This window comes from Parus major, chromosome 1 (genome assembly GCF_001522545.3).
Source record: "Parus major isolate Abel chromosome 1, Parus_major1.1, whole genome shotgun sequence".
Classification (NCBI taxonomy): Eukaryota; Metazoa; Chordata; class Aves; order Passeriformes; family Paridae; genus Parus; species Parus major.
The window spans coordinates 25,594,791-25,617,034 of record NC_031768.1 but is presented as its reverse complement, the minus strand read 5'-3'; the positions used below and the strand labels follow the sequence as shown (position 1 = coordinate 25,617,034).

Genomic DNA, 22,244 nt, shown 5'->3' with positions numbered 1-22,244 from the left:
TTTTACATCTTGTTACTATAAGTAATGTATAGTATTAGAAAGATGTTATTTTCTGCATATTTTTATCTTGAAGTTACTTTGGGTATTTATCATCAGTGTTAGACTGCTACCCTATCAGGTAGCTGTTTTTTCTTGTAAAAAGGAAACCACATTCATAAATTGTGATTCTGAGCTTGTGAAACTAGCACTAAGTGTCAGAGGCAATTGAATTATTAAGAGGGGGAGAGGTTTTCTTAACAATTGCTGTTTCATATTTTGTTAATGAACAGAGACAAAAATTTTACATTAAGATATTTCTTACCTATGTATGTTCTAGTATTTAGACCACATAATATGATTGTCCTGGGAGTGATTCTGTGTGCAGTACTTGGGGCTGCACAACAGTGCTACATTTGAGATCAAGACCTTGGTTTACAACTGGCATTGGATGTGTGGGTGGAGACCCATGCATGATCTGACTTCATCCGGGAAAGCTTCTCAGATGTTACAGTGGGAGGATATTCTGCAGTGTGAACTGTTGTTGTGCACTTCTTAGTTCCCAAGGATATGTGGAAGAGAGCCTAAAAATATTTATATATATATACATTTGGATAAACACAATTCTATGAATAGAATGTGATACATCTATCTAAATATATGAATGATCTATATAAATATATAAATGATATATATTAAACTGCAGCTGTCCTTCTTTTCAAAACTACTTTGCTGTTTCTAAATGCCAGTTTGCAGATCCTAGCAAGTATTACAGTGGTGTGAGGAAAAAAAGCACAATGTAAAGGGCTTTTGGATTCCTCAGGGAGTGAGGGAGCTGGGTCAGTAGTCACTTGGGGTGATACGAGCCCCTGGCTATCTATTGCCATGAGAACGATGACACTGAGGAATAATGAGTATGTGCTGTGCTGCAGGCTGCTTTCTCCTTGTGCTGCTGTCAAAGGCTTGTCCATGCTTCTCTTGGATTGAATGTGTATTGTTGGATATCAATGTTGGCTGTGCTTCCAGAGTTTGCAATTGTTCCAGAAAAAAATACCATTGGGATTATGTGTTAAAATGCGATAATACAGTATTTTAGCTAGTAAGTTTGTTTCTAGACTCATCTGAATGTCTCTTTGTTAATTTAAATGGGACTGATTCTTGATAATCATTCCTGTATTTGCTATGTCAATTTACAGGATTTCTTGAGCATTACAGTTCAAAATTTTGTAAAAAATATTAAGTGGGGGTTATTGAACCACCATGGAAACAAGTGAATTATTTCCAGTCTAAAAGAAGGTTGTAGTTGGGTGACTTTATGACTAGAACTGTAGAGTCTGTAACCTGTAATATAAATCCTCATTGAAAAGCTAAACAAAAACTGTACCCTGAAGACCAGACATTTATTACAAATTTGTTTCTTTGAGAGAAAACACCAGATTTTACGTGGGTGAAATGTTCATTATATGTGCATGTTTATGTTGGGTCACACGAGGGAAGCAGCTTTGGGTCCTAAAGGATATACAGCTGTAATTAGGTGGAGTGTATTGAGAAGGTGTCTGGCTGGGTTGTACAACCTTGCTTCACTCTGCTGTTTTTCAGGCCTTTAATTTAGGCAGCATTTATTACAGAACTGTGTGATTCAATAAAACCTGGCTAGATAGTGATAATGTTGTGTGTGGTAGAATGTGGGCGGAATAAAATCCTCACTCAGATTTGAGTTCCCTAAAATTTCAAGAGGAGTTTGATGCTTTTATTGATACAACATGATTCATTTAGTACAAAATGTCTGTTTCATTTGTCGTTTTCTTCTCCCCAAAGGAAAGAGAAGAATCTCAAACATTTAGCTGTCTTTTTGGGTCAGAAAAGGTAACACTGATTTAGGATTATGTACCCATAAGCAGCATTGACTCCTTATTAATATTTTTCATACCATTCCCAGGAGGAAGCCACTTTTGTTGTCATTAGCTTGATGCTTCTTCCTGTAATCTTTCATCATAGTTATTTACACTGAATCATCTGCTTAAAAAAAAACCCTGAAGCACACCCTTATGATGAAAATGACGCAGGAGATAAGAGCTACTTTAGATTTGAAAAGACTTCCACAGTTATTCTAGGAAAAAGTCACCTGCTGCTCACTCACATCTCCAGTTCTTCCAGGGCTCATTCAGAAAGGAGGCATATTCCTCAGTTTCTGCTGTATTTCAGAGGTCAGGCACTAAGCTGAAGCGCTAGGGTTATGCTAACATGACCATTGATGCTAGAGCCATCATGTCAGAGGCCAATGGTGATGTAGAAGTCAAGTCAGTGCTTGTCTGAATGAAAAAGGACAAAGATCCAAGGGAAACTGCTGCTTGTATCTCCATCCAGGAAATTAGAAAAGGAAAGGATTCAAAATTCTATCAAGGGAAGAGAGGAGGGAGGAAAACCTGAGTGTGAAGAACTGAGAAGGAAGTCTGACAAGAACTTATGAGTGAATCTAAAATAATACTGTGCAGTTGAGAAGTAAATCCTAAGCTTATCCTAAAATGGTAGCATAGGAGAGAAAATATAATAATCTTCAGTCAAGTGTTTTCCTATGATGTCTTAACTTCAGGCTGCTCATTTGAAAAAGAATAATATGGATGGATTTTTTTTTTTTTATTTATTTAAGAATGAACAAACAAAACCAAACTTCTTGTCTTGCAGTGAAGAGATACATCAGGAAAGGCATCCCCAATGAACACCGTGCATTGGTCTGGATGATTGTGAGTGGGGCCCAAACCAACATGGAACAAAACCCTGGGTACTACCACAGACTGCTTGAAGGAGAGAAGAATGCCAAGCTGCTTGAAGCAATCAAAACAGGTTATTTCTCTTGATAATGCTGTTTATCCCCATTTATCCATCCTGTGTCTTTAAGTGTTAGAGATCAAGTTATGTCATGGAAAACTTAATGTTTCTGTAGTAGTGGTTTAAGTGCTGAAATAACATTTAAATTAGATTAGCCATAAGCTCCTTAACAGCACAGATCTTTCCAGGTTCATCATGTGGTTAAAAGCATTAAGGAATGCTTTTAAGGAAGATTAGAAATAATTTGAGAAGGACTAAACTAGAAAACATTACAGCGTCATCTAAGTGATTGAAGAGTTGTAACTTTGAGCCATGACACTTGCCTTTGAGTCTGTTTCTCCTTAATTCTGTCCCATAGGACACTGGAGAAGCAACAGGGATGGTTGAAGATCTGGTACAGAAGCCCATATGAGGCAGGTGAACTATGCTAGGATTTTAGGTTGAGTAAGAAGACTGATAAGAAAAAGCTGTTGATAGATTTATATGAATTATAAATGGTGCAGAGAGGGTGAATGAGGAGCAATTGTTATTTGTTTCCTGTAACATTAGAACCAAGGACACTGAAATTTGCTATGCTGCAGGTTTAGAAGAGTTGTGGCACCTGTTGCTGCAGGGGTTAGAAGTTTGAACTGGTTTAAACAAAATTTGATAAACTGATAGATGGGGGAATCCACTTGATGCATGAAATATTAAACACTAAAAGTAAATCCCTGGGAGAAACGTAGGAGGTGAAATACCCCTGCTCTATTAGTTTGTTTTCATGTGTGCTTTCTGTGAACATTGATCATTGATCAGTGGCCAATACTGGTGGCAGGGTATAAGGGCAACCAGAACTTAGGCTGGCCCATTGGGTGGAAAAATGCAGCAGGTGAGGACAAACAAGTAGGAGTTTGATGTAACTGATACTTGTCCTGAAACCTGCTACAGCAGAGCCTTTGTGGTGAAGCTGATAATGGCTGAATTGCCAATTAGAAAGGCAAGAGGTTGGGCTCTGCTCTGGAACAATCCTGCAGCTATTTGTTTAGAAAGGCAGGTTGTCTTTTTTCTCTTGCAAAAACACAGGTACTTAAAGTTTGGGCTTTATGGATTTTTATTTGAGTTGGATAAGCATCCAAACACTTTTGGTTTATGTGGAGTTTCTTCTCTGCCTTTCCCTGCAACAGCACTGCTTTGGGCTTTTGAGACTACACGCCTTAGTAAGGTATTTAGGAGCATAAACTTTATATTCCTATGAATATGGAGACTTGCCAGAAATCTGCAGGCTTACATCCTGCTCAGAACAAGAAACAGTAGAGCTCCTACTATGAACAAGGAAGGAGGTAGTAAGACAGCTTTCTAAAGTCCATCTTGGGAAGGGTCTGGAGAGGCATCAAACTATTCAGTTTGAGTAAAATTATTGCAAGAGAGAGTTGAAAACAACTTTTTTCCAGTACTAGACAAAGATGTGAAGAGTCAGTAGGTGGCTTTCCCCACAGGTTGAAATGAAATAAAAATATTTTTCTTGGGGAGGAAAAATACTGGGAGATGATAAAGATTTATTTGTCAAGTATGGAGGAAATAAAGTTTCAGAAGAGCTACTGCATTGATTGGAATACTGCAGAAGAGAAAATTAACATGGAACAAGTGAGGGGAAAGATAAAGAAAATGGTATGGAAGATTTTATTGGAGGGGAAATAATATAATGAAGAGTTCACACACTCCTTCAGAAATGAAGAACCAATGTGGACATAGGAGGGATGAAAGGAACAAAGTACTTAAGGTGAATGAACCTTTGTGGTTAGTATGTTTAATGAACTTGTGCTCTTGTTGACTTTGCACATATTATAGTGGGCTTTGGCTGAAGATTCTTCTGGTGTGAATTGTTGCCTGACTTTCCTTTTTCGACTTTCTTCGAGTGTTGTTTTCCCATTACTGTAAACAATGTATGTTTGAAACTAGTTTTCATATGGGAAAGTCTTTAATTTGGTATAATCAGGTTAAAAAGGGCAGGTAGACTGTGTAAAGAAATGGTCTAATCTTTAAAGAAAAATCTGATTAGTAATAGCAATGGAAGTCTTTCAGCTAATTAAATCTGGAATCTGTTCTTTCACCATTTTTGCCCTTTGACTTCCCAATTCTGAACTGATGAGCTTTTTTGCTACTTTTATATGGTATTTGCTGTTTGAACATTTTTGGTTTTTTGAGAAAAATGTAGAAGGGAACAGGATTCTTACTCTAACCATTAAAAAAGAGCTTAAAGAATGCAGGTGACTAAATTTTTGTGTCGTAGTTTAAATACACATTTAAAAGGTCATGCATTCCAGCAACACTTTGTTTTTCATGGCCTATTATAGGAAAATAGTAGGACAAATGATATTGTAAGATAAAAAGTGGCTGTCCTAATGCAGAGGCTATGTGCTGGGTCCAAAAAGACTGGACTGTAAGTTGTAGCTTCCTTTGAGTAAGCTCCCCTTAGGCTGGGCTGTTTTGAATTTCAGCTCTTGTATCTTGTCTTCTCTCTCCATTGAAAAAACATGCTTTTGGACCGAAGTGTGTCTGTGTCTGCAAGTGCTCAGGCACATACATGCTGTTAATTTGTGTTTCCACTCTTGCATTTCATGAGGAGGAATTGTAGGTGCTGTGAAACCTACGATTTCATACTTATCAGTCAGTCCCAGAGCTTGAGCTGTGCTGTGTGACAGCTGGGATAAGGATCTGACTGGGGACTGGATCATAGTTAATGATGAGTTCAGAAAAGTAATTCAAACAATGGCCATTGCCATTTCACTGGAGACAGGAAATATTTTGCTGTCAAAGCACTAAGAAGCGTCTCTGAAACTGAGTGGAAGTTGGGAATTTTTGGGTGAGTTTAAAGCATTTAACCATGCAAGAGGAAGGGGAAGAGCATTGTCAACTCTTGTGGCTCTCTGTAAGAGGAGCCCTACCAGGTCATATCCAAGCAGCTGCCTCATCTGGTCTTTGGTGTACCAGAACAGCTGAAGGGAGAATTGGAGGAGTAAAGTGTGTAGTGACACTTCCTTAGAACGTTTTTCCTAGTCTCCAGTTATCTGCTGTTTGGAGAGTTGCCAAGACATATGCTGTATGTTTGTACCTAATAATGCTGGATGGGGAAAAAAATTCACAAAACCCCTCCTGGCTGCTCCTTTTTCATGTTGTTTACCATGCTCATGACTGTGCACATTTGTGCTGCAAAATGCTGTTAAGCATCTCCCTCTAAACTAAGGAGCTTTTATCCATCTGGGTTATGCTATGAATGGTAACCATTTTATATCTGTGGTCTTTTTCATTACCACTCTTTTCTGTAATTTCTCTAATTCTGGTAGCATCTTTTGGAGATGAAGGAGATTGGAATTTTTATGCATGTGCTTCTCAGATTTATACAGTGGCAATGGTGTTCTTTTGTAGGAATCCTAACCCTGTTGGCTTTCTTGATTGCTGAAAGCTCTTGAACTGTTACTTGGTATTGGGGGTTGTGAGGGTCAATTCTTCTGACTTTAGTTAATGACAAACTTGGCTTTAACTTAAAACAAGCAAACCCCCCAAGCCTCCAAAACAATTTATAGTTCTAGGTGTTGCAGGGAAAACCTTGAAAATGACTACTAAATACTCAGTTATAAGAAATCTAAAATATTCTCTAAGTATACTGTTTTTACAAGTTGCAATTTATGATCTGACCTCGTTATTCTGGATTTGCAGTGGAGTTTTTGAGTGCTTGTAGTTGGCAGTTGTAGTGAATTTTTGCTCTGCTTTCTACTGTGTAAAAAAAGAAAAAATTACCTGCCTGGAAGCTCTTCAGAGCAGATGCAGTCATGGATGTAGCAGTGGCAAAGAAATGACCATAAGTGGAGTAGGATATGTTAGTTATAAAAATACTTGTGTAATTTACTGACCACCTATGTGTTTGAGTGGGAAATACTTGGATATGAAAGTAAAAGTGCCATGGTTTAGGAAATGCATTCTTCCTTTTAGCAGGACTACTAAAACCAGGGTTCCTCTCCCAGCCTCCAGTTGGAGGGACAAAAGGCAAAGATCACAGGTTGAGATAAGAACCATTTACTGGAAACAGTGATGAGATACAAAATGAACAGTAACAGCAGCAATAGTAACAACAAAAGGTATATTAAACAATTCACACAGAAAGAAAACAAATTATAATTGACAATACCAGGTGGCTCCCTCCCACTTTCTCCACTGGATGGAACCCCTTCTCCCTGGAAGACAGTCCCTTTCCCAGATCCCTGGCAGTGATGAGGTGGTTGCTGGAACAACCTCCAGGGCCTATAGCCACACCCCCTCCCAAGTACTGTAGAAATCAACTCTGTCCTGGCTGGAATCAGGACCAAAAGGAAGGACGAGATAGCAAGGTGAAGAAGGTTGTTTTGTAGATGCCTGATGTTCAAAGTACCCTAAGTAGGAAAAGCATGAGTCTGGTTCCAAAAGCATTGATTTTCTGGACTGTGCTTTCAAATCTCTTTGCTCCAGAAATAGCATGAGTGACTGTGGTTCTTGGTACCAAAATAGACATCTGTTTTTATTAACTGAGGCTAATGTGTTCTGCCTGTTTGTGTTACTGAATGAGGTAGAAATACTGCAGACCCAGGAGAGAGAATAAAAGAGGCCAATGGGCTTCTCATGGTTGCTGCACAGAGATAAATCACCAGCAAAGCTGGTGGTTAGTTTTGTTTCATAGCAGCATAAAAGTGCCATCTCAGAGAGAGCTGAAAGATTGCCCAAAAAATTGCTATTGGGATTTAATCCGAAGTTACTGCAAAGAGTACTAGTTTTTTCATTGTGACCTTCTTCCTGGTCCTATACTCCCATACTAGTTTATTTATAAGCAGATCTGCATATAATGACAGGATAGTCATAATTATGGAATTTATCTTTATACTTAGCACTGTAAGATTCTGATGTTTATTTTGCTGCTTAAAAAGAACCTTGATTTTTTTTTTTTTTTTTCCCAAAACTGGACTAGTTTGAGGCTGTGTTTCTTTGGACAGTAATGTCTATTTAAGAGCAAAGCAGACTGAGGGACAGTAGGTCAGAGGGTAGGCTGTGCAGAGCCTGAGAAGGAGGTGTTTGGATGTCTCTCCTGGAACAGATGTATTAAATGAGATGTAAGTGGTGAAGCCAGATGAACAGCCTTTGCCTGTGCCTGCCATTTGCCTCAAGTCATATCTCACCCTCATCTTGTGGCATGGTAAAACATATTGGCTTGTGTGTGCCCATGGAGTGGGTTGAGTTTCCCTCACCTTGGGTCAGAGGAGGCTCAGAACTGGAGGGGGAGGGAGAGCATGCAAATGGAGCAGAAAGGGCAGGATGTAGAGGGAATGCGACCCTCTGCTCTTGTGCTCAGAGTAATAATCTGGCACAAGTAGGCTTGTCAGACCATGCTTCATAACTTCTATTAAAGGTAAAGCCTTTTAGCTCTTGTATCTTGTTTTTTCTCTCCATCCCCTTGCCCTAAACTAAAGTATTGTTACTAAAGGAAAGTTTTAAATCCTTCATAAAACTAGGGAAGGCTTCCCCCAGTCCTTGTGGGGAAAAAAATTGCTCTGGAATCAGAAAACAAGTTGTAGCTGATTCTCTTAATTGCAGGTTATGAAATTACAGATGAGTTCAGCTTGAGTAGTCCCTGCTTTGTATGTATGGACTTTTCTTATTCTCCCCTCACTCTTTCTCTGCATAGCTGAGGAGAAGAGCCATGGCTAAAATTCAGCATTAATCTTTTCTGTAACATTCGGCATATACTTTAATAAATAGTAGATTTTGATTATGCAAATATATTTTTGATTTTGATTTTGACTATGCTGCATAAACTTCCTACCAAGAAAAAACAAAAGAAATTTATTATCCTGTAATTGTCTCTTGTTCAGATCCTCTCAAAAATTGTCTTTTTCCTTGTGTTTTTCTTCTCATTCATATGGGAGGTGAAGTGAAATGTTTTCCTGCAAGTGATTTGTTTCCTTTAAAAGGAAGAAATAGCGATTAGTGTGATAATTTCTTCATGCATGTGACTACACTACTTATGATTTTGGGGAGCTTTTTTCCTTTGGTTGCTTACAGCTGAACTTTGTGTCAAAGCTGTAACAGACTTCTTCCTTTTTGCCAGAAAAGGCCTGATAAAACATGATAATTCTTAGGACATGAAGATCTGTACAGAGGTGCTGAAGTTTGTTTTTAACTTTAACCCAATTTGTTGTTGTTAAATATAAACCAAACAACTACTCGTATTTTATTAATAACTCTTGAGTTTTGAAAATCTGCAGAGTTACTTTTAGATGTTTAAGTTGGAGAGAAAAATTCTATTTAAAGATCAGATTCACAGATCTGTGCGAGTGACCTTGGGTTCTCTCTTTATGGAGTGAAGCAGGCCAAAAATTAACTCTGCCTATTTCTTTCCAACAACAAAGGACTGTTCTGGGGTGACTGTCTCAAACTTGCATGTCTAATTTTTAGACCTTTGTAAGGAGATATGAGTCCTACTATAAGTGTTTGGTCTGAAAGAAATTAATAGTTGGAAATGTCAGTAATTGCATTCTCCTGACTTGGTTAAGCACTGAGCTTGAAGCATGTGGGAATGTGCTCTGCTGCTTGGTTATCAGAAATCACTCCCATTCTCGATGATCTTGCACCAGTTAAGACACAGCTCTTCTCATGATCACATAATGGAGAAAGTTAAATTTTAAAAAGTGATTTTTAAGTGCAAGTCGGCAGCTGTGGAAAAAGGTTTGGATTTTTTTTGGCTGCTACTGTTTGGTAGAAGTTCACTGAGTAAGTCAAGTGAAAGTTCATCTGGTTTGTTACGAGCATATGCTTTCCTAGAGGCACAACTCGTTTCATGCCACTTGACTTGGCACATTTGCTGTGTCTTCTGTCTGTCAGTCTAAATACCTGGTTTGCTTTCATTTAAGCCTTTGCAGTCAGACATGGAAACAGTCCAGTCTGCAGGAGAATTTCTTTAGGCCTTCTTGAAATTTGTTTCTGTACACTAATAGGATTATTCTTTCCAGGAATAGATTTTATCCTTGAATGAAAGTGCCCTTTTAGCCAAAATGGAGGTAAAGCAGATTCTTGAAATTAGTCTGCCAAAACAACAGTTCAGTGAACCACAGTGAAGCTTCAGTTGTACTTCAGAAGACCTGTAAAAGTTTTTTTGGGAAGTGACAAGGAACAGCTCTTAATTTTGGTCTTTTTCCCTTTTGTCTAGACATGAACAGAACATTTCCAGATAATGTAAAATTCCGCAAAACCGCTGATCCGTGTTTGCAAAATGCACTCTACAATGTATTGGTAGCATATGGGCATCATAATAAAGCAGTAGGATATTGTCAGGTGGGTAATCATTGTTTTGTAAACAATGCTGCATTTCACCAATGGTAACTGTTCTTGTCCATTTGCATGTGTAGTTTTAGAAGCACACCCACAAAATATTTCTGTTTGTAAACTGGCCCTGGGAGGCTGGGGGGTGTCCCCAGTTCAAAGTCCTTCTGAATTTCTCAGTGGCTGTTCTTCTAGACAGCTTGATCAATTTGGTTCCATTTGTTAGTTGTAACATAAGTATTTTATCACACATGGTTGTATGAAGAGTAGTTTCTTTGGAGAGCAAGAGGAAGCGAGCTTGCCTTCCCCTCGTCCTGCCATGTTTCCCCAAACAGTCCTTGGTATGTACAAGGCATCATAAGATCTCAATTTCCTTTGTTTTCGCTGTCACATTTTTCAAAGTACAGAAATGCCAGCGTTAATGTGGCGTCATGTACTTGGGGGCTGGCAGCATTTGTTTAGTGCTATCTCCCAGTATAGATAGCACAGGTAAGAAGAAAATTTCTTTGAAATTCAACCCGATACTGCTTTGATGGCAGCTCAAGAAAGCTGTTGTCACTGTCAAGTACTGTAAAGTTTCCTGTGGGACAAAGAAGATAAGTTGATTCATGATAGTCTGACAGTCAAGAAAAAAAGCATCTGTTTTTAAGGATCTTAAAGAAGTAGGCACTGTCCTGAGCAAAATGTGGTTTTGGTTCACTTATTAAGTCCTCTCCTGTCTCCTCTTCTTCCTGAGCAAGAAAGTGTGTGCTAAGATATAGCTCATTTTAGTTGAGAAAGTTAGTGTAGTAAATACAGCTACTCCAAAGTTGAAAGAATATGAACAGTATCATTTTAAATCTTGAGAGGAGACCTAGAGGGACTTCAGCTTACACTGAAGTCTCTAAAAAAACCCTATTTTCTTGTGTACCCCAATTTAGTTTAGTTAGTTTTAGTACAGAAATCATTTACTCCCATTCTTCAAAATATGAGTGATTTATATTATTTTCAGTAATATGTATTTATCAAAACATAATTTTAATACTTTGATAATAACAGAAGGGGTGGAATTATGAATACTCACTCTTGCAAGTGTCAGGTTTCTATGTAGAGGTGGTTATACACAACATAACACAAAACTTGTAAACCATAGTAGCTTCTACATGTCCAATTGTTAATAAAATATTTTGGTACCTTTACTGTTTAAAGGGCTAACGAAAGAAGAACACTTAAAAACTCTTGTGTGCATTCTTAGCACATCTGGTCTCCTCACAGGATCAGTGCTATTATATGTATATGTGGAGTACTGGAGGTAATATAGAAGAAAATGGTTTGTACACAGCCTTTGGATGAATTAAGCAGCAAAAGCTTGTAAAATCTGCTGGAACTGCAACATTTTACTTGGTGTGTTTGGGTCAGACATCCTCCTCCTGCAGCCTCACTATCTACCTGCAGGTTTGTTGTGTTTGTAGTGCTCATCTAATACAGATGTGTTTGGGTTCTGATCAAGCAGCTTTCAGTTGCACAGGGCTTTGGAGTTTAGAAAAATGCAAAATTGAAATGCAAAAGTACTGCTAAGCTTTTTCTTTTAATTTTCCTCTCCTTGATCTTTGTTAATGATTCTTGTTAGCTGTTGTTGAGCAGGTTACTCAACCAGTGGCCTTCATTACATTCTTCATTAGAATTGATTTAATATGCACACTTTGTAGAACTGTAGTATTTTAGCCCTTAATCAAAAGAAGTAAGCTAGAAACTCCTAAGATAAATATATGCATCTCAAAACCCTTCTTTCTATTTCAGGGTATGAACTTCATTGCTGGATACCTGATTCTTATTACAAAGAATGAAGAGGAGTCCTTTTGGTTGCTAGATGCTCTTATTGGAAGAATCTTGCCTGGTATGTTAAAAACATAGTTTTATTTATGTATTGGAGTTTGGTTTTTATCTTTGCATTCTTCTCCAGTTGTAGACAATATCTGCATCTGGTCTGTTCAGTAGCTTTCTGAATTCCCTTGTCCGGATCTCTGGGGTTTGCAGGAGGTGTTCACACGAGCAATTTTGCCCCATATATAAGCTGAACATCACTGCAGATGTGAGGTAATTTAAAACCAGAAGCAAACACCAGGCACAGCTATATTTTTTACTCCTGTGAAAATGCATTTGGAAATGCTTTTTCTTGGGATTTAATTATAGAGGGAGAATGGTTTTATTGTGAATTCCCATTAGCATTGCACAGGTCTGACTACAGATACAACTTTAATGTAGGTGGAAGGTCTCATTGGAGGACCAGTGGAAAATGAAGGACTAATCCTTATTGGCCTAGTTTTGCTTTTACATAGATTTTTATCTCAAATGGTTGGAGATGGAATTCAGTATTACACTGTCAACTAGGTACTGGTCAAGGACATCAAGGTTGATTGAAACTTGAACTTTTCCTTCTGTCTGTTCATGTTTAAGATTAAGCAAGAACCAAATTTGAATAGAATAGAAATAGAATAGGAATAGAAAGACCTTGAGAAATAAAGAATAGCTGAAAGATTCTTTTCATGCTTTCAAATGACTGTAAGAAATTATTTTACATTGAATATACCATGTAGGAACTTGGATTTTTCTTGTGTGGAAACAGTGGTTGGACTTTGTTTCCAGACCAAAAGAGTAGAGAGAGGCAGGGAATGTTATGAGTTGTTGAATCAGTCTGCAAATATTTAACATTATGCAGCCTTGAAGTTTACTTTCAAGCTGTAAAAATAGTCTAAAGAAATCAGCTGTCTGTTGGTTTTGCTCAGCCTTGAGAGCTCTAAGCTGTGCAAACAGGAGACAGGTAGGAGACAGGGCTGCTGTCTGCTATAGGACCTGCCACTGCCTGGCTTGGGTGGATGCCTGCTTTGACATCACTGTCAGGGATAAGGCACTCAGTAAAAGGCAGGTTTATTGAGAAGAGATGTGCAGAAACTCTTGCTGTTAATCCTTTCAATAGTCTTACACACTGTAATTTGAGGCAAAGGAGTTAGAGTCAGAATTTTATGTTTGCTGGTCTTGGTAGGGAACCTAATTCACTTTATCAGAAAACCTTCATTTTTATATATCCTTCTACACTTTACTGATACTTGTGGCAAAAGTTGTTCTTACTTTTCCCTCTTAGCTGTTGACTTTATCTTAGGCAGGTAGCACTGGTCATGGGAAGAAACTCGTAACATGAAATGTGATTACTGTGTATAAAGGAGGTGTATATTTACTCAAGTTACAGGTATATTTTTACTTTTCTGTAACAAGACTTTATCCTGGGTCCAACTGGGCAACATGATTATTCCATATAGTATAAATACAAATATATTGAATAATATAAGGCTTTATTAGCAGAAAACTTGATGCTCTTTCCCCCAGCCCCCTGAGATTTTTAAAAATATTTTTATCCCTTCTAGTCCCACTACTCTCCTATATAGTTTGATTTGTATATTTATAAAAGTCAAAACATGACAGATAAAATAATTGGAATAATTTCACTGAAATACTGTGTGTGCATATGTGAGAGAAAGAATTAGACAGACCATATTCATAAAGCAACTCGAGTAAATAATTACTGCCTTTCTGTTATCAATGCAAGGTATTGCACATTGCAGTTTTAAGCCCTATTATTATTTGTTAGGGAAGCAGAGTACTTCTCAAGATCTTGTTGATCTTGAATGTTTTCCAGATCTTCAGAGGGAAGACTAGGAGTCTGTTTTGTTGGATGCTAACAGTTTGATAAGCTAACATTTTTCCATTAGTTTGGTTGCTGATTTGTTTTTCTTGATTTGTTTGCATTAGAATATATGTAATTTCCCCCTATTGTTGCACCAAATATGCCTCCAGGTCATGTCCTCATTTTCGAGTGTGTCCTGTCATTGCCAGTAAAATCAGTGGTGCTTTAGGACAATTTAGAAATCCATTCTCCGTCCTCTGCCATGTCCCTGTGGGTGCTTCCTCCCCTGCCCACACGTGTTTAATTACATTAAACAGCTGCTCCAGAGCCTCGATGCTGACAGTGGTTTTCTTGGTCAGCAGATGAACTAAGCCAGCCACAGATCAATGTCATTGATTGAAAAATGTACAGTGTGACAGATGGGAACATTCTGGGGAAGTGACAGAAAATGGGACTCCATCAGTAAAGGTTTTCTGGCTGAATTGTTTTGTTACATCCAAATGGAGATAACACAGCTGGAAGAGAGAGCCAGTAAATTAGGCTTTGGTTGACTGGTAAGAGGAGTTGTGTGCATGCCTTTCATTTGGCTGAATGTAGCACTGCTGGGTACAGCTGGGTGAGGCCAGAAGGTTCCTGCTTCTGCTGAGGGCAAGACCATGCATTTCTGCCTCTTGTCTGTCAGCTGCTCAGCCGGGGATTTGGAGGGATTATCATTTAAACACAGCAAGGGGGAAGAGAATTATTTGTTTAACTGAAGTTTTGGGTGTTACCAAGTTTGTTTTATTCCCAGGCTCATTCAGACAGATGGCTGGAGCAGACAGCATTGCCCACAAGAAGCACTATAGATTCAATTCAAGCTCAGAGTGGAAATGCCTGCAGTTTTTACTCAGTGTAGCTCTGATATTTCTGTTCTGTTCATCACTCTGATCCTTGTTGAGAAGTTCTGGGGAGTTTTTCATGCTATTAAGGAAAGAGTGGGGAGATTACTTTAGAAAGCATTGCATATGTAGGACCTTTTGTGATACCTCAGTATGTAAGTAAAGGAGTATACTTGTAATACTTTACATATTTGTGATTAAATGGTGAGCTTATGAGAAGAAAAACTCAACAATTTGGTCTCACTTTAGCATGACAGTTATGCTTATATATAGAGGAATAATTCCCCTTCCTACCTTCAGTGGTTCTCAGTCTGGAAACAATTGTGTGTATCAAACTATATTCTAACTAGTCCACTGGACCATTATACTGAAGTTACTCTTACTGAAAACTAATTGTAGAGTACTTCTGCTGTGGTTAAGAGAGGTCTCATGAGTTCTGCACTACCTCATTCATGGCCAGTTTAATATCCTTTTATTCTAGTGTCAATGCTGACTTCTGGGGGTGAGAAAAGTCCCCCTCTCTTTTGTGCTTATTTTTCATGTATTTGTAGGATACAGTCATTTAATTTTGGAGGTTATGTATGTTTATTTAGCTATGCTCCTTCAGTCAAAATCTTCTCTTGCATGGAACTTTTCTCTGTTCCTGTTTTAGCCTAGTAATTACTCTGTGTGCTTGTTCCAGTTTGAATTGATTTTTCAATTATTTTTTTTTAAACCTGATCACAGTGGCACACTTCTATTTTCCAGTGGAGAGTTCTTGAGAGAAAAGCTGTAGGATTTCTCTTGCCTTTTTTCCCCAGTGGCACTCTAGTTTTGATTTGTGATCTCCATCATAATTCATGTACTGTTCCTTCTCTCTCATTGTCAAAAGATGTTCTTTCCACAGCATTTAGGAATTCATAACACCTTTTTGCTGAGTATTATTTCTACATTGTTGTTATTTTAAATGTCATCATGTCTCTTACTCCCATCTTTCCACTGTTGCTTTGTGTATTGACATGGGTCAGTATCTCTTAGTTTAGGGTTGTCAACAAATAGCAGTTTTTTCTTTTTCTCCAGTGTTCTTAATAAAAATCTTAAATGAGGTGTAGCGTTCTTCAAGAATCAGTCTAACAATCTTTCTTCAGTCTCATTACTTTTTAGCACCTTCTTCTAAATTTTTTTACCCATGTGTATGGCCTAGTTGTTTATAAAAAATTAAAAGACCAGAGTTTTGAATGATTAATGATTAAACAGTCACCAAAGTACTAGACTGCATTAGCTGCAAGTGCACGAGGTGCAAAGCAAGGTGCGACTCTGGTGTGTAGTGTAGTGACTGCTGGTTAAGGCAAGTGGCTGCATGCTGAGATAACAGGTATCTCCCATGTTTGTTCAGCTCTCTGGCTCGCAATTGTATCAGCCTGGGACCCACAGGTTGCTCAAGAGATTAGGCACAGTAAGAGATATGAATGGTTGAATTGAATGTCATCATAACTACATATCAAACTCTTGAATATCCTTCTCTTTTGAGTGATTCATGTTATAACAATCTTTGAGTCCCATCATAAAAACTTATGGGTTTGAAGGGAAGGACCACTTGGGAAATGCAGAAGGCTGTATGTACTAAGCTGTAAAGCATTTCTATTTAGACTACTTGCTTTTAATTGCAATCGAGCCTGTATTCATTTTGTTCTTGTGGCTGAATTTATGTAAATACCCTAATTGGGTATTGCCAGAGAACCTCTGAAAGCAGAAATGGCTTGGCAGCTGCATCTTTTCAGATCTGCATCTCTGAAGGGAATGGTACTCTTCACAGAAGCATTTTTATTTAGTTGTGCAGGTAAAAAACACTGCTAGACCTAAACTGAGCTGCATTTGCAGCCTAAGGTGGGGACTGTTGTGATGAAAAGCATTTCAATTCAGAGAGAAGACTTGAGCACCTCAGGCATGTGCTTTTGGTGTGGAAAGCTCCATTCAAGGCTATGTGTGACAAGCATGACAACCATGTTTGCAAAGTAGGTTTTGACAACTGTGCTTTTTTATAGCACCGTCAACCCAGAAAATTTCAGTGGATTCATCAGTTCTAGGCTGCTTCTTCTTCCTCTGGCAGCACTCAGCTACAGGTGTGTGAATTGGCAGGACTGCATTTGAAGCCAGTGGTGTGCCCTTCTGGCCTCCAACATCACATCTGGTACTCAGAGACCGGAGCGTTTTGGTGGTCAGATGAACAATTAAGAGTTTTGAAATATGGGACTTGATCATGTTTTATTGTTAACCTCCAGACAAGATGAAAGCATTAAAGTTTGAGCATCAGAGGTCAGTTGAATATACCTAGGAATTAAGCAAGAAGCGTCCTGTTAAGCCGAAGGTGGAATGAAGGAGTCATGTGCCTGTATTTGGAAACCATGATAAGCCTGAAATCCTCATTACTTACAAATCTGAATTGCTAGGGGATTTCTGAGACTTGAGCAAGCAGGAAATAAGCAACTGATGGGTTTTTTTCTTAAACATTACACATGTATTTATACATTTGAAATAACTTATTTACTTTCTGTATCCTACCTCCCTCCCACCAGTCGCAAACCTCATCAATATAAGAACAATCTCCTTATTTAGTAGGTGTGTTTTAGGTGGCTGGGTAGAGCTTTTACACTTTTGGGTGAAACAGAAGTTTGCTGTATGTGACAAGAGTATCCATGCTATCAGCCTTTTTTTTTTGTGAGGAAACATGTAGCAAAAGCACCCATGGCATTTACTTCAGTACGCCATCCATGGCACTGCTCTGTGTGGAACTGCAGCCTTTGGCTGTCTGTGCAGACAGTGCTATTTGCTTGTTTATCTACCCAGTAAGTCAAAGTTTCATCCCTTTCAAAAGCCATCAGCAAAATAACTTGCCAAATTAAATCTTAATTCATCTAGGACTGATCAAAGGTAGGATTCCCTGACTGCATGCAAAGGAGGAAGGTAGGTAGAGTGATATAAACACAGAAGGGTGGGTTTGGGAGAAGAGAATGTGTTTGGGTTTTTTTATGTGGAAGAACCAATTAGTGCCTCAGCCTTAGTATGCAGCACAAGGCTTACTTAGTTTGTGCTTTATATTTTGTTAGAGTAGCTATCTTGGAGGAATGTTCTTTTTTAACTTTATTTGGTTGTTTTAGTTTGATCTAATGGCTGGAGTTGTGAAAGCACTCATGTGTACATGAGTTATTGAAACTATATTTTTGACAGAGTCATCTCCATGCTAAAGGGACTGTGTGCTGTTCTACCTGCAGAATTAACGCAGCAAAGCCACAGCAGCTTTTTGATTTTTTGTTACTGTCTGATGTTCAGCCAGGACTCTCTGTATGTTCTGTTACCATTTTAATAAATGAACCTTCCTGAATATGTCACTTTGACAGTAAGAAGCATAACGTGTCAGCTGATAAATGTATGATGGGTTATACATGCTCAAAGCAGATCCCGGTATACAGTTTTGTATTTTAACTTTTCAATCCCCATAACATGTATTAATAAGCTTGAAGTTATCTGTGTATTAAATACCAGGACTCAAAAAACTGGAAATGTAACTGGAAATCTAACTTTCCATGCAAAAAGCCAGGTGAGGAAATAGTAGTAATTCTTTCCATTGTGGTCTTTCAGTACTTGGAGAGCTTTAAAAAAAGGTGGAGAGCAATGTCTTACAGCAGCAGATAGTGATAAGACAAAGGGGAATGGTTGTAAATTAAAACAGGGACACTTAGATTAGATGTCAGGAGGAAATTCTTTACTCAGAGGATAGTGAGGCATTGAAACAGTCTGAGAAGTTGTGGGTGCCATGTCCCTGGAAGTTTTCAGGGCCAGGTCAGGATATCCAAGACTTGGTTTGAAAGAGCGCCCCTGCCACCACTGCTAGTAGTATATTCAAACTGTAAATCAGTCTTATTAAGAACACTTGCTATATTTTTTAATTGGAATTTGAGTTATCCTAATTTGCAGGTATTGCTTTTTTTTTTTAAGTCTTTCTCCTACTATACTGAAAAGCCCACAATGCCTGGTGTGGTTTCTCTATAAAGTGGTTAACTTTGCTTTTCATTTTTCTTGCATAAATGCTACAAATAAAGAGGTTCCTTACAGAACCCAGGTTTTTCTAACCTGTTATGATGTTAATAACCTTTTCTTTCATGTCCTTTCAGTTTTTCAACTTTCTGCCTGAATTGTAAATATCAGAGCTGGGTGCAGTTTTCTAACCTCAGTTTTGCTAATGTCATAATCAGAGATTATATACTCTCTCTTCGGTAGTGAATATATCCGAAGATTGCTTTGGCTTTTTCTGAGCGAAGATGTGCTTACTCTGGATTTATTGTATTTGCAACTTAAGATCCTACAAAATTCAGAGTTTTTTTCCAAAACTTCAACTCCATTAAGTGTTGGGTTTTTTAAAATATGTCCTAGTAGAAAGAAGCACTGACAGCAGGCTTTGATACTGTTTCAAAATATAGTATAATGCGCATGCAGTGTAGGTGGCAACATAAAGAATGTGTTGGTGTCAGGAGATTTGCTTTGGGAGTAAAGGAAATTAAGAAAATCATGTACAGTGGTAACTTTTGTCTACATAAATGTACAAGGAGTGTTTAGTTTGAGAGAGTTGCTTAGAAAATGCAGCCTTGTTTGCATTTCATGTCTTCACGTTCAGAAGACTGGAGTGCTTTACTAAGCTGTCAGTTTATAGCTAGTGGAGAAGTCTCGTTCCTCTTACAGTTTTAAAACCTGTTGCTTCCAGAATAAAATTAATTCTCTTGTTAGCTTCTTCAGGCTTGAAGTAAGAGGATTGTTGCTTTCATTCCCCTTCTATTCAGACCAGATTGTTAGATTGGTTTCCTTCTTGCAGTGCCACACTAGAACCATGTGTTGGTCCAGCTCTGTTTAAAGGTGCTTCTGGCCTACTCTCAGGTAATGTGCTCAGAGGTCCCTATGGTCTGACTCTAATGTTCTTGTGAAGAGTTGATGAAAATATAACACTGGGGTTCTTCTTAAGCATGAGAGGATCTCACTGCTGTGTTTTGTGCTGAGCTGTTAAGAATAATCTTGTCAGTGCAGTCAACTGATAAAATACCTATTCTTCCTAATCCTGTGGAGGAGTTAAAAATACAGATCCAGGAATCCTTATTCAGCTGAAGTCATCAGTCATTAAGACTCATTACACAGTTGTAAGCTTTTCTTTTTAATTATATTTTTAAAGTTTGTTTCCTCACAAGTGTGATAAGCAGTTGTAGTTTTTAGTCCTTGTTTTGTATTTCCTCTCCGTTTGAGGAAATTGGTGATAAAAGTCTGCCAAAGGGTTTTGTGAGTTAAAAGCCTTGGCTCCTGGGACCATCATCAGCCCCATAAGCTGCAGACTTCTCCAAAGCATGCAACTCTTTAGATAGACAGAATTCATGGGGTGTAGTGAGGCTCAGGCCAGGCTATTTGGAAACTGCCAAGTGGGGAATACTGTGTGTACTGTGTCTGTGTCAGCTCTGTGATACTGTGAAAAAACCGCTAGCTATTCCAATGGTAGCGGATACCAAGAGGGGAGAGAGGGAAGAGAGGAGAGCTGGCCAACAGTATTTTGCTCAGTTATATCTAAGTTATATGAGAGTGGTTTGGTATCTATAACTTTAAGCTGGACTAGTTTTAAATGATGCAGATGTCTCTACTGAGCAGCACATAACAGAGCTTGTATGTAAATTAATAATTAACATAGCCAGTTTCATTCTCTGGAACCAGAATGTCTGAAAGTTGCATTTGTGTTTTCCAACATGCTGCTAACTTCAGTTTCTTTCTCTGAGGGGTTACACATGAAGTCTTTGTTTCTTTGTATTTCATCTCTGCCTTCTGTAATGTCTGGAAGGATGACAACTTTACCTGCCTTTCCATTGTCTTTCTAATTAACAAGCATCCTTCTTCAGTTTCCAAATGGCAGGTAGTTACTACACCTGCTCAGAATCCCATTGTGCTCTGTGAAATACAAATGGAAAACCAAAGGCTCTTTCAGCTCTCTGGGATCTATTTTCCAAGTTTGGGACCAGAAGCAGAAGATGAATACAGGCAGATGGCATTATGTAGAAACAAACACTACCTTTTAGTTGCTGGAAAGGTGTTAATAGTAAGTAATTTCTCAAGATATATCACTCTAAATTTTGTGTGCAATCTCAATAGCAACCAATAAGTATCTATAAAATGCTTGCATTCCCATTTTTTAAAGATAGTTCTGCCATCCAAAATAATTTTGGCTTCCTTACGTTTTCTTAAATGCTCAGTTGTGAAAGATACAGCTAATACTGGTTGTGGTGTGAGTTCAGTACCCCAGGACAGAAGTTTTTAGTCAGTTTAGTTTAAAGGAAGAAATAAAATGTAGCTGAGCCTGTTTTGGATTGATTTGTTCAATTTTTTTTTCTTTTTCTGTTCCCTGGAAAACTAGGAACTTGTGTTTTAAAAATAACATAGTTAAGAGGTTTTAGCTTGCCATTTAACCACATATCTGCAGGATATCACTCTCGCCAGGACACCTGCAGGGGTCACTCTGTCCTGATACTGCAAAAAGAATTGGCAGTTCTCCTGGGTTTCCTCCTTTTCCTGTTGTGGCTCTCTGATTTCTTCCTAAATGTAGTTGTTCAGCTTTTAATGTAAGGCTCATGATGTAGATACTTCAAAGACACAAAAACTGGTATGTTTTAAATGTTCTTTTTTTTCCCTACAACTGGATGGAATTCCCCTACACATGATGGAATCTATTTTGGGTTTGACTTGAGATGTAGGAAATGTAGAACTGAGTTCTTTTCATTAAATTCTGTTCATGGAAACCTCTGAATTTTCTTGCCAGCCCTTAGGCCTGCTCTGTTTCCCTCCTGGATTCCAGTGAGGTCTGGTAGCAAATGGTATTTCCAGCAAGGATATATTCTTGAATGTTGCCTGGTGGTATAAAAATGAACTATTTCTGCTACTGTGGGAGGAGAGAGATTATCATCATCTCACACACACACACACCCACCCCATTTCTCATGGACATTATAAACATACTCTTGTGAATAAAATACTTTGCATTGCGTAGACTGAGAAAAGTTCAACCAGCCAATTTTTAACTTCAGTTGGTTTGCATCTCCGAGACAAATCATTCTGTCCCGGGCTGGGCTGTGTAGGCTCTTGAAATAATAGAAATGCTGTAAGATAAGCAGCAGAGCTGATGTCTTGTTTTGGGCATTTTTGTAACACTTATGAATTTAGTTCCTCTAGGAATATGTATATTTAACCTGACATATGCACAACAGACTGGAAGGGGTTGTTGTTTTTTTTTAACTTCTACAGCTCTTGACTCCTAGAGATAATTTAAGACTATAAGAGTATTGCTTCTTAAACTTTTATTTTTGGAACCTCTTAATCTATTTGTAACAGAGAACAAGGTCATAGAGTCCCTACAAGCTTTATCCTTCTTTCCTGCAAATCTTATTAATGTTCTGGAGCACAAGCAGCCAGTTATGTCTTAGTCTTGGACATTCTGGTAAGATCCAGAGAGGTGCTAACTCCTGTGACGGAGACAATGAAATGTAGTGTTAATGTCTCTGCCAGGACAGGCTTCCAGC

General features: G+C 38.3%; 1 protein-coding gene across 1 annotated transcript in view; it reads left to right on the top strand.

Annotated features, from left to right (window-relative positions):
* Positions 1-22,244, top strand: part of GRTP1 (growth hormone regulated TBC protein 1) — a 34,397-nt gene that overhangs the window by 5,062 nt on the left and 7,091 nt on the right. The window contains exons 3-5 of the mRNA XM_015633103.2: positions 2,662-2,820; positions 10,016-10,140; positions 11,908-12,004. Of these exons, the coding sequence (XP_015488589.1) occupies positions 2,662-2,820; positions 10,016-10,140; positions 11,908-12,004 (381 nt within the window). The remainder of the gene's footprint in view (positions 1-2,661; positions 2,821-10,015; positions 10,141-11,907; positions 12,005-22,244) is intronic.